The 13,339-nt window shown below is 36.4% G+C and overlaps 1 protein-coding gene across 1 annotated transcript in view; it reads left to right on the plus strand.

Annotated features, from left to right (window-relative positions):
• The window catches only part of UBE2K (ubiquitin conjugating enzyme E2 K), a 40,662-nt gene that overhangs the window by 9,377 nt on the left and 17,946 nt on the right, over nucleotides 1–13,339 (plus strand). Inside the window, exon 2 of the mRNA XM_051790110.1 lies at nucleotides 8,603–8,696. Coding sequence (XP_051646070.1) covers nucleotides 8,603–8,696 — 94 coding nt within the window. The remainder of the gene's footprint in view (nucleotides 1–8,602; nucleotides 8,697–13,339) is intronic.

The raw sequence follows: 13,339 nt of genomic DNA on the forward strand, positions 1-13,339 counted from the left end.
GATTACCCAGAAGGAGTCCTTCCCACTGTGCCTGCTCTGATGTCTTGTATCTCAGTGGTGCTCAGGTCAGGTCTGAACAACTCCTGCCCGTGGTTAGTGCTCTGAGGGGCTGTAAATGTCTTGCACGGCCGGACAAAGCCTGTGCTGTGCAGGAGCCCTTACACTCCTGTGCTGGTGTAATGGTGCAGATACGCTGCAGATACTACATGGCTGTCATGGCCCAGCTTAGCAGTTTAACCACCCCAGCCCTTGGTGAGACAAGCAGGGATTGTGTAACTGCACTTAGGGCTTATGCCAGGAGAGCTGTGTTGCTTACACCTCTGTGTGTCCGCGACTGACGCAGTGATTTTGTCAGAAATAGTTTAGACAGACACTAGAGCTGAAGTTTCAAAATTCTTTTAAGTTGTTCTAAGGCAGTGCCAAGAAGCAGTGTCACATTCCTCTTGCAGCCTCATCTCCTCTTCCCGCTTTTGTGCTCCTTCTCTTACTTGTGTTATTCATGGTGAATCAAATCAGGGTTTGGTTTAAAATGAAAGAACTGTCTTGATGATATAGTTTTACTTCAGATTTTTGCTGTGCAGGTGTATGAATGCTTACACAAAATCTTACCCCCTTTACATTAGTTCTGCCAGGACCAGAAGGAAAGTAGGATCTTGGCCACTGTCAGAAGTGGCCAAGTGGAAGTACGGTCTCTTAAGTTTTTTTAGTAGTGTGATGTTTTAACAGCTGAACATTAGCAAGAATAGATATTTAGCTACCTAAAATAAAAGTTTAACTAGAACTTGGTGATTTTCCAGGTCAAACTCTAGCAAAATGAAGATGTTTTTAATGTTTGAGATTATAATATTTAAGGTGAATATTTGAGATGTATTCCTGACAGGAAAAGAATATCCCTCAGTATTGTCCTTGTATGTAAACATGTAATAATACAGAGTTTAAAGTTTGGTACAGATTTAATATCTTGATAAGATTATTTAATAAAATGTTTTAACAGGATAGATTTAATAAGTAAAATTGTGATAAATATGAAAATTGCAAACTAATTTCCAGTAATACAGAACTCACACAATATTCATCTTGTTACTCCTTAGATACATTAAAATACAAGTTATTTATTAGTAACATAGTATTTTGATCAGTAAATGAAAAAAATAATACGCAAAAATAATGTCACTTTTACTGAAACAGGCATAATTCTAGAAAATATGTGTTGATACAGTGCGATGAAATAGAATGTAAAATGAGGAAGAACTTCCATGACTGAAATTGTTAGTATGTTCAAAGGATGTGGGAGCATTTTAATAAAAGCATTTCTTGGTATTGACCTTTTCTTATCTAGGAAGACTGCTCTTCAATGTGCTTTAGACAGAAACGTTTCCTCTCTTCTCCTTGCCCTGCCCCAACGTTGGGTTGTTTCACCATAGCATTGCTCTGTGCTTTGAAGGTCAGCAGGAGCTCTCTCTGAGAATGCAAATGTGATCTGCTGATCTCAGCTGATAGTGCAGCTCATAGACTTCGTAGCCCTCTGGTAATTATGTGACATTTTTGCTTCTCGTCTTAATAATAACAACCTCAGGCTCTGGAGATGCACTGAGGTGCACTCTGTTCTGGCTTTGAAGCTGCAGTGAGTCTGAAGGAACACTTCGGTAGTATTGAACTACTCCCTCTCACTTTGATAGCTCTTTGAGGAGGGCAGCAGCAGGAATATAAAACTTTTTTTTTTTTTTTTAAGTTGAATTTACCGTTCTGCTGCAGGACAGTGTGCTGCACTTTGCTTCCTAGTTGAGTGATACCTCCTGCCTTTTTGCTGTTTTCCCATTTCATGCATAAGAGTGAACAAGCGGATGCGATGTACTTATTACTCTGAGCTGCTCTGCGGTAGCAAAGGGGTTAAAAAGGGAGACTGTTGGTTTGAAAAGAAGTGATGCCCGAGGACTTGAGAGGAGAGGCTGGTAGTTGACTTCTTAGAAGGCAGTTTAAGAGGTAAGCTTTTGTTAGGAATGTTCCTGTCTGGCATATCAGTGAAGGGAGGAGAGCCGAATCATTTGGACTGAGTTGAGAAAGGTCACGGAACCTTAGCCAAAGAACATAAGAAAATAATGGGGCATTTATTGCAAACCAGAATTCCTCTGAATTATCCACAGATTTGCAAGGCGTTGGGAAATAGGATAAGAATGAACTTGGGTTTGGTTTTTAAGTTATTAATTTAAATAATTGTTTAATGGAGTGAACGGCTACTGAAAGATTGGAGTCTTTTGCTCAGCACATTGGCTCAGAGTACTTGCAATCGTTTGCTAAAATAGCGTTGTGCATTTCATTGTGATAGTCAATCAGGTGATCTTTTCCTGTAAGCCTCTTGAGATATGTTCGTGCCAGATTTTGGTGCAGAGTAAGATTGTTGTGGTAGAATATAAAATAGGGAGGAGGGTAAGAAGAATTTTATAAGACACTAGTAATTTGAAGTTGCTGTATATATAGTTACCATAAGTTAATGTTTCTAGCATGGCTTTGGCCTAGAGTGAAGGATTTCTTACTTAAATTGTCCTGTTAAATATTGAACCTTATAATGTCAGTATAAAATGTTTAGATGTTCAAAAGTACTTCACTTTTGTAAGTTGTGTCTGTATTAAAGAAGTAACTAAATTTTTACTAGATTTTAGATAGGTTAGAAAGTGGTTATTGCCAATTTACCTCGTAGAAGAATCAAACAATAATTTAAAAATCCTGTCCTGAAAGATAAAGAAGTTATTTTATATTGTTGCTGTGATTAGGGAAACAATCAGTGATATAAAATGTTTTGCTTTAAATGCACAATCTGCTTCACTAGCGACTGGACTTTGTCCTTGGTTGAGAAAATTCCAGAGAAATTTTTCAAATTTTTCCTTAATCCTTGCTGAAATTTTGGCAAGTGCCATTCTTTAACATTTTTGTTACTTTCTTAAAACTCTTCATTAATGTGTAAGCTGCTGGTTTTAAAACCCTAAATGATTAGAGTTTTAATACTTAACTGCATTTATTGCAATTAGACTTGTTTATCTATACACATAATTTATCACTTATATATGTGTCTTTTCAGGTTAGTTTTTTTCTAGTCTGGTTTTGTTTTATTCATATGTATTCATACATACATATGTTTCTAGAGTTTTCTGTGAGTTCTTTTGTATAAAGACAAAGTAAATTAAGAGAAAATAGAAGTAGTTGATCCAGTACAGAGTATGTTCCCCTCAAGATGGAGCAAAATCGTGTTATAGGACCAGTAAAATCACAGACTGCTATATGGAATAGTGGGGTTTTGTGATTTTTGTGTTTGGTTTCTTTTATACACAGTAATTCAGAAGTAACCACTGAGTTTAAAATTCCAAATATAAGTGTTTAAGGTGGTTTTGTGTGCATGTGTGTGTGTGCACGTTGTTTTTTGTTTTTATAAGTCCTTATTTGCCATCTTGGCCGTCATAGCCAAGACATTTGATACGAATTTTACACATGGTGTCTCAATATGTAAGGTGAGATAGATAGAACATGCAAATAATAATTCAGTTTGACACTATATTATTTTTAACTAATGTGCTGAACTGAAGTTACTAATATTGCTAATAACATAGTTTCTTTTCCTTTTTTTGTTCTGACCCCAGTAGTATGTTTGCTAATGGATGTATTTACATTTCTTTAGAGTAATTTTATTATACAAGGGTTAAAGGTCTAATGTTAAGGTATTGTCATGGGGGGAGTAAGTAGAGCTAATTGGTTCTAGGACAACCTCAGTCAAAACTATTTTGTATGTCATCATCGTCCAGTATTAAGTTTATAATGTTTGGTAACCATGGCTGACATGGAAATGTGAGGGATTTATTTCGGGTTTGGGTTTTTTTCTTTCCAGTCAAGAGGGTTCAACATAGATGTCAAAACTGCTGGCCATGTAATTAAAAAAAATTAATTAAAAACTACTTATTCCTACATTTTTAGTTCAACCTACCAGTATCTGTCTGTACATTGCCAGCACTGATAATAGGCATTTTTATGCTGATTACTTGAGGTTAACTCTGTGGTAGTCTGTTTATCAAAATAACTGAAGAATTTGGAGACTTTCTTAGAAAGCATAAAGAATTCTGATGCACTTGTAATTCCTACTTCTAAAAAAAGTAATTTCCTCTACCTTCAGTCTTCAAGAAGTAGACTTATCTCAAGATGAAACTTTGAATATATAATTTTCTTTTGCTTTTAATAAATAGAATAAATTGTATTTTGCATTTGGAGAAATAAAAGTTTAGAACAATGCAGTTTTAAATATCTTTTCTTAATGTGCTCCTGTGGTGTTGATATGTAATGGTTTTGTCTTTTGTCTTATATGAAGGAAAACTTTGGATTTTTAAGAGTAGAGGTACTGGACAAGTAGAGGATAATAGGCCATGAATAACTGTCAGTGAAAGAGTTTTTTAAAGGCAGGTTGGAGAACAGAGAAAGAGATGGTATGGAAGGCTCAGGAAAAAGGTTGGATTAACTGTAGAAAGAAGACAGGCCCTCAAATGGGGGGCTCCTTGTTAAGACTTGTAGACTACAGTGAATAAAGAGAACAGAAGAGCCTGTTGTCTGGTGAGAGTAGGGTGCAGAGCTGCTCTCTAAAAGGATTTTAGTAGAAGTGAAGACGTGTGTGATGAAGTCTTCATAGTGGCAGAACTTATTCTTTAAAGTTTCTGCTGGAGTGGGTTGTGTGTTCTGTACTAGGAAGATACTCAAATATAAAACTACAGTGTAATTCTGGATTTTTTCTTTTAAGAGGAGGCAGGTGAAGACAAGTCATTATTGATCAATGGCTACTGTGGTAAATGTGATCGAGTGTCCAAACTTTGGAAGATGCTCACAGAATGATGCTTCATGAGGGATTGATTCCTCTGAGTTTCTTTTTAGAGATAAGGCTTTTATGATGGATGAAAGTGCATAATGTGAATCTTCCTCAAGTTGTCTGCATCATGCTTTTAGTGTAATCTCTGTGCTTGAGTTTAATTTCCACAAGGCAGAATAAAATTGGTTAAGCATGACTACCTATAGCGCAGTGCAGAAAGAATCCCAGCAGTTGGGTTGGTCTACAAGACAATAAATCTTTTGACTAGAACCTTAGTGTGAAGTAGGGGATGCATTAAAAAAGAAAAAAAGGTTATGCATAATCCATCTAGAATATGAAGAGAAAAAAATTAGGGAATGGCATCATGCATTGTCTAGTATGTTGCGTCAATGCTCCTTTCTCTGTGTGTTGGAGTTTGTTTGTTTTGTTTGGAGTTGCTTTGGTTTGTTTTTTTCTTTTGGTCAGTCTTGATCAAAATAATTTTCAGGTATGGTGATGGGAAATTCTAATAGTGTTGGACTCATAGACTTCTAGAAAAGGATTTTACTGATGGATGTTTGGGTGTTGTATTGTTACAGAATTTAACTTTGAAATTGTAGAAATAAATGCCACTAGTAATGGCATGGCTAATATTACAGGAATTGCTAGCCCAGTGATTTAGTTGCTAAATTGTTACTGAATTAACAGGAGGTGATACTGTTTTAGACTTGGTATGGAAGTATAATGAGGTCTTTGTAGAACTGCTTCTGGAAAATCAACTTGGGACGTGAGATCACAAGTTGATTCATAAATTCTTTGCAAAGATCATTGGTGTCAGAGAACTTTTGAAGAACTCTGCTGTTGGTAGGTGTGGAGGCCAGGGGTTTATTCTGTTAGAACTGCTTAAATTAAGTAATTTTGTTCTACTTGATACTTATTAAAGGGAAATATTATAGGACAACATTCCAGATTTAATTTGATTAACAATCACTTTGGTGCTGTTTCTCCAGGGGTGAAGGATAAAGCAGTAATTGTCAAGGTCAAGCTGAGCTGGACATTGAAAAGTATCAGAATAGCATGAAAAAAGGATCTTCAGCTATGTAAATAAAAAATGAATGTGTTATATGAAGGGCATGGTAGCATTTAAGTATGAATGCAAAATTAAATTAATCCTTACACTGGAACAGTGTAATATAGCCTGCTGTTTTTCCTTAAGGTTCTGTGCAAAAGAAAAAAGGTATGGAGACAGCTACAGCTGTAGTAATAAAAGCAGTCATCTCAAAGGGGGGAACCAGGACCGCTGACTCTTGAAGAAAATTGAGCTTAGCAATAGAGGTGTGTTTGGTTGCTTTTTAACAAATGTATTGATTTGGGAATGATTTGTTGTGAAAAACAGCTAGTGTGGTAGTAATTGAAATTGAATATGAAGGCAAATATCTAGGCTACTACAACAGTGTGCAGGACACTGAAGAAAACCAGAATTACAGTAGAAAATGGAGCAAGCTGCAGTGTGGATTAACCATAGATTGTATCATTGAAATTCATCCCATTTGCTATTGCTACAGTCCTCGAAATGGAAAGTTACTTGCAAAGAACAAGAACTCCTGCTGTCAGTGTGGAGCTTGCCAGGTGATGTTGACAGCTTACTAGTTGGCAGAGGGGGAGCAGCAGAACCTCTGTTGAGGACAGAGTGACTGCAGTACCCACGCAGATAGTTTTGGTGACTTATTAACTGTATTGGTTATTTAAACCAATGTGCTGCTTTGTGAATGAAGAGGTCATGCACGGGGGCAGTCCCTGTGTGAAAGCACAGTGCGGCCACTGGAGAGGACAAAAACTTAGGCAGGAGTCCTTGCTGGGACTCTTGTCACTTGATCTGAGCCTCGTGTTGTGCTGCCATGTAAAAAGGCAGATTTGATCTTTCTTAGGTTATGCTGGTTGTGATGTGTTTTCAGTGAGTTCAACAGAGTGCTTGTGGCACAGATTCTGGGACTTCGGTTAGTTTGTGGAAGGCTGGTTAGATGATCATGGGACATAGAGTGGAGAAATTTTTAAAAAATCAGCCTGAGATTAAAATTTCAGCTTGTTTAGAGGCAAACTTAAGGCTGAAAAATCAGTATAAATAACATATTTTGCAAGGGGAATAAATAGTAGTGATACAAAGAAACTTGTTGGAGCTGGGAAACAATGCTGTCACAAGTGGGTGTAAATAGATTGTACCTTCACCTAATGGTACTATAGAAAGTTTTCAAAAATTGTGAGGTGGTGGGATGAGCTGCCAGTTGGAATAGTGAGAGCAAAAAAATTAGAAGGGATGTTGGAAAGCTTGCAAGAAGCATATGCCATGTGAGTTTGGATTCAGAGAGTAGGTTTGTTACAGTTCCTGGCTGTTGGAGAGGGCCACAGGTGCTGCCTCATTCGTGTGGGTTGAAGGGGTTTTACCCAAGTTCTAAAGACAAATGTATGTAACTACAGATGTCAAAAGCTCCCAATTAACCATTGGATTAATTTAGTGAAACCTTTAATTAGGATTTTTTACATGGTGAAATTTTTACCTAATCTTTGATTTTTCGTTATGTCTGTGAGCATATCTGGTCAGAAGAGCACTCTCTTTGTTTGGGGGGAGCTGAATCTGTAGCACACTTGCAGAAAGGAAACAGAGTTAATTTCCCAGCTGCTGTCCAGTGAATTCTGCGTCCTTAATGGTTCACATCTGTGATAGATCCAAGAATCAGTTGATGGCAGCCATCAGCTTTCTCTGACTTAACTCTTCTCTAATAGCTGACAGCAACCAGGTTTACTCTGAGGGCGAAGAGAAGCACAGCTGAACAGGGCTTTTTGGTGTAGAACAAGTTGGAACAGTTTTAAAAGACCTGAGAAGATGCTAAGAATTCTTGAAAAAAATAACACAGGATTCAAGAAATTTGTATTGCAGTCAGTGAACACAGTATGCAGAAGTAGCAGAATGGAAAAACCTGTAATTACTGATGGTACATTTTTCTAGAAGGAGATTTTGCTTTGCAACCCCCCCAAAAAACATACTGGCTGGGAGATTTGTATGAAGTTCCCTGGACCTGGAAAGCAAATTCAGTGGAATGAGTAGCTCTGGCTGAACACTTCTGAGAATCCATTTCTGGAAAACATATGTTTTCTTCAATATCAAAGTATAGTGTTTTTATTTTGTAGGCAAGTTGATATGGGGTGTGAAAATGTTGAGGAGGTGACAATGAAATTCAAATGTATAAATACATTGTACCTTATGCCTAAATATTAAAGATAAACATGATCTTAAGCAAGACTACACTATTTTGTTTAGATCATTGTATTGTTAAAAATACCACTCCATTTGGGGAAATCTTTCCGTATTCCACTGAAAGTGACAAACACATCTCTTACTAGTTAAATTGGTCTAAACAAGAAAAAAACCTAATATGTAATTTGGTCAATTTAAATTTATAGTTTAAGATATGTAGAATTAATAGCTGATTTGAAAGATCATGGTCTTTTTAAAATGTAGTCAAAAATATAATTTGAGATATTATATTGCTGGATTGCTTTGCATATTGTAGTGATAGTATAAATAATATTATGGTAATGCTTCACAAGTAGTCTGTTTTTAATGAAGTAAAATTTTAACTGGAAGATAGCTATTAACTTTAGGTTACTATATTTTTAAATGCTTACTTATTTTAAACTACTGAAAATTTTAAATACCATATTTTGGGGGAAATCTGTATGTCAAATGCTTACTTATGATTCTTTGTTTCTCTGTTTATTTTTAAGACCAGCAAAAATCAAATTAAAGTAGATCTTGTAGATGAAAATTTTACAGAATTAAGAGGAGAAATAGCAGGACCTCCGGATACACCATATGAAGGCAAGTAATGCTTTTGTGTATGCAATTATTGTACACTTCAAATCATGTGTCTTGAGATACTTTGTTTGTAAAATTATTTTACAGCATAAAATATAGAGATAAATGTTTTAAAATAGTCTGATTTTTTTTTTCAAACAGATTTTAAGCTTTAAAAGTATTTCAGTTCAGCTTCTGTGTTGCCTGAAGAGAGATCTGTTCAACAGTAGGATAGGCTATTCCATTAGATTAATTTACAGGTATAAGCTGTGCAGTGTAATTGGTATAATTCTGCCTTTTAGTTGTTTGTTTACTGTCTCGACAGTTTAAGCTTCTTAACCATCGAGCATCCAGAAACTGAGCTTCAGACTGTACGTGTATTTCTGTGATGTGCTGATCATTCATAAATGTTGCATTTTGCCTATCTCAAGCAGAGATGTCATTGCAAGTTAAATTTGGGATTAATCTTGGGCATTCATGGGTCCCAATACTTAATTTATACTGAAGTGGGGGACTCTATAGTAGGGCTTTATCTCTTTAGCTGTCTTCAAAAATTACCTTATTGACTTTCTTGTTTATTAAAGCTGGTATCAGTAATTGTACACCTCTTCCAGTCTGGGAAAAGCAAGGTAACTTCCATAAAGAAGCTTTAAAAGGAGCTAATGTAGCTTTGTCAGGGATACAAAATTACTCAGTGATGCTGGTACTTGTAAACTTTGCCTATATGGAGCTGGCAGACACACCTTCTATTTAAAGTTCCGTGATAACTAAAAAATAAAGTAAAAATCCTTAAACTTTTGGATAGCTTTAAAATCTTGTTTTACTCAGATAGGCCATGCCAGGTATCTACTTGGATTTGAATTTGAACTTTGAACAAAAATAGTTGAAAGGAGTGTTACAGGCAAATAATTATTTTGTTGGAATTTAAAACAATTTTCCAAGTTTTTCAGTTGCTGTAGTTCCTCCATGCCTTTGAGCTAAGAGTGGGACTTTAGTATTCTCCTGAGACCAGAAATGTGCTATTTGTCATTATTTTGACAAATAAATTCTCATCAGGTGGTGAAAATACCTGAAATTTTTTTGTAGGTATGAATGTATATGCACTCGAAAGCATGAGTGGCTACTGATGAAAATCTGGTTGTTATATCTTCCCTAAGGAGAACATCCCTTGTGATTGTTTCGCTGGGCTGGGAGCTGGTGCAGCAGCATTGGGCTTGAGCACAGGGAGAGTCTCCCCAGTGCCACCCACCCCTCCTCTACTTTTGAGGCCCAGGACAGATAAAGAATGAGGAAACAGCCTAACAGAAGTTGCCATGGAAGAATATTGGCAGGGGTAGAAGGTGTCAGAAGATGAGGAAAAGGGAAATGAGCCTGGAAAAGAGTAGGAAGGTAGAAGCATCTGTAATGGTAGGGGTGCTGCCCTGCAGAAATTGATTCCCAGAGTTCCTCAGCAGTTTAGCAACTAATGGTGGTTTTCCCCTCTCCCTCCTTTTCCCCATGTGTCTTCATCTCATCAGCTGCTGATGTGTAGTTGACAGAAGATAATGTCTGGAAAGAAGATAACTTCTTCTGTTTGTAACATGGATCTTCAATTTAAAACGAGAACCATGCTGTTTACCTGAAATACAGAGTAGTGCTGGTGACCTATTTGGAAGTGAATCATTCTTTAGGATTTAGTATAATTGCTGTTTTGCAACAATATGGTTTATCTTGTAAAACCAAGTCTTATATACAGATGTTAAGTTATTGCAAAATTAAATAATTGGATACTAGGAAACATCTGAATGGTGGTAGAAGGGTGTTGTTTTGGGACCATTTGGGTGTTTGTTTTCCATTCAGACAGAATTAATCCTTCTCAAGTGAGCTGGTTTGTTATGACTTGCCATTTTTTCCCCCTCCAGGTTAGTATTACCTTGGCTTATAAAATGGGCCTTTTCTGGAGATTGTATTGAGAGTTATTTGAAAGGAAAGATGTATTCATTTGTCACTGAGGTGAAAAATGATATAGCAGTTCATGAAGAGGGTAAAAAAAGATTTAAATGCCTATTAGCAGAACTAGGTTCTGTGTGATGCTGAATGATTCAGGTAGACCAGAATTTCAAAAGCTGAGCGCTGTGTATTCACATATTCAGCATATCCTGCTAATGAAACTCAGCAATATGTGTTTAGCACAGAGTTTGTGGATGTATGCATACTTACATACCTTTGAGTACATTTCATTATGGGGATATAGTAAATGTCCCTTTTGGGGGGCTAAACTTATTTTGTATTCTGATTATGGCAGGGATCTCATGGAAACATAATGTGATTGTATACTTACTTTAATCTAGAGGGCATATCAAGGAGCAGAATGAAGGTTGCCACCAGCCCAATTTCTGGTGTTTCCTGACACTTGAGTAATTTACTTCGGAATGTTAATATTTCTGTAATATAGTTATATGCATTTATTCCCTTATGTAATTATGAAGGGCATGCCAGTGTGTGTAGTCTACATTTTATGACTAATGCAGTAATGCATGCTGCATAATTACAGGCTGATCTCTTGTCATCTGTAGTCTGAACAGTGACACAGCAAGAAGTGCTTTATGAAGAACAACTAATTAATGCAGTAGTTCAGGTCAGACAGTTCTGTGATACAGGAGGGATTTCTAGAACCATTGTGAAGTGAGAACAGTAGTGCTTGTTGTTGACCATAATTGGTGAGGTATCTGAAAACAAACTGCTGCTGCAAAATTCTGTTATAGGTTATGTTGGGACATTAGTTAAGAATGACTGAGAGAAAGAATTCCATCTATTGTTAGCAAAATTGACAGCTTTTATTTTCCTGGTAATAGTGTCAACTCATATTGATAATCATGGGAATATTGCAAGACATAACTTTCATTGAAACATGTTTACCTCCCACGTTAAAACATATGTCTTTGGAGAGAGGACCTTTGAAAGACTAAGCCTAAATTAATGGCTGCTGGGTTTTACTTGATTCAAGAGCTTTTCAAAAGATAAGTTGGGGTTTTGGCGGGGTTTTTTTGTTTGTTTTTTTTAAAGCCTTTGCAACAATGGTATGAATTTCAAGCCAAGCTTGCATGTGAGCCAGAATAACTGCAAAATTTATAATATTTCTTCAAGGAAAATAGCTAAACATTGCTCCAACTCTATTGTGAGACCTGCTCCAGTAGGACTACAGAAGGAATATTCTGCCATTACTGTTTAATTCAATCGCAGGCATTAAATAGCTGCAGAAAAGCCATACATGTGCATACTCCTTTAAAAAAAAATTGCAAAAACATTGGCATGCAGGAGTTATTCACTTGCATTTTAAATGTAGTATTAAGGAAATTAAATCCAGATTTGTTCAGTTTAAGTCTTCAAGCCTATATTTTAAACTGCAAACTTCATTGCACAACAATACTGTGTAAATAATACCACCAGCTCATTAGTCCAGCAGTTTTAAAATCTTTAGGACTTGTGCATTCCAGGTGAAAAGTATTGGTAGCTGAATAGCCTGTTAGACTGTAATACCCTGTGGTAAGCAGAAGAAATGGTAGTACCTAAGGATAGATTTAATGTTACCTCACAAAATGGTGTGGCAGTAAAATCATAGAGGGACTGATGAATTTTTGTAATCTAGGCACAGCGTAATTGTTTTGCTTCTTAGAGAAAAATTGCTGCCGAATTATGCTTCAGTTCAGAGAAAAGGGAAAACAAACTTACTTAAGGTTTGTTGTTGATGTGTGTCTTCACAACTATTTTGCTTGTGCTGTCCTCTAAGTAGACAAACTATCAACTTAGACATTGGCTATTATAATTTTGGCAATATTGGCCTTTCTTCTATTGTATTTTCTGTTAGAACTTCTCAAGTTATTGTAGTATTAAGTGAGAATAAACAGCTGTAGACAGTAGTGTAAAATATCAAACTGATATCAGTTTCAGGAGGAGTGTACTAGACTGAAATACATTTTGAAAGTGAGAGGTGTTAGTAGCTACTAATGTGCATTTTGGCACAGATAAAACAATGCCATAGACTATAACTGTTGAGAGTATTGCTTTGAGGGTTTTTTTCCCTGTATGTGTATCTTGCTGCCTGTATTGTGGCTACTTGAGAGCTGGTTTTGTATAGAGTGATTTGCAGAGTAAATCACTCTTGAAATCTCAAAGAAAATAGGTTGCAGATACTTCAGCTTTAATTCAAGGAAATTATAAATTGTAACAAAATATACTCAAGGAGGGAAAGGTTCCTTTCAGAAAGAGCAACAACGGGATGAGGAAAAAATCACAAATGAGGAGAAACGCTTTCAATTTTTATAAAAGCTAAATGTTCAGATTAGTGTGTGTGTTTTGTTATACCCTGTTCTTTTTGTCATTGAACTGCTGCCTGGCAAATGGCCTTCACTGGGCAGGCAGAGATAGTTTGAGATTGCTCCAGAAGACCTAAGGATTGATAGTGAGCTTGAATGTCAACAGAACTATAATTGAGATAGACAGACGTAACAGGGACAGAAAAACAGAAATGTTTAAAACTGGGCAGTAGGAGGGGGTTCTGTCTGCCAAGCTCATTTATTGCATGCTGTAGTCCTGCAAAGTATATTCTGAGTACTGCTGTGTCAAAGTGTTTGCAGAATTGGAATAGAAGTAACTACTTCAAGCAGTAATGTAGAACATAATGAAAG

Source organism: Manacus candei, unplaced genomic scaffold (genome assembly GCF_025592945.1).
Source record: "Manacus candei isolate 608988 ecotype Guabito, Panama unplaced genomic scaffold, ASM2559294v1 h1tg000028l, whole genome shotgun sequence".
NCBI lineage: Eukaryota > Metazoa > Chordata > Aves > Passeriformes > Pipridae > Manacus > Manacus candei.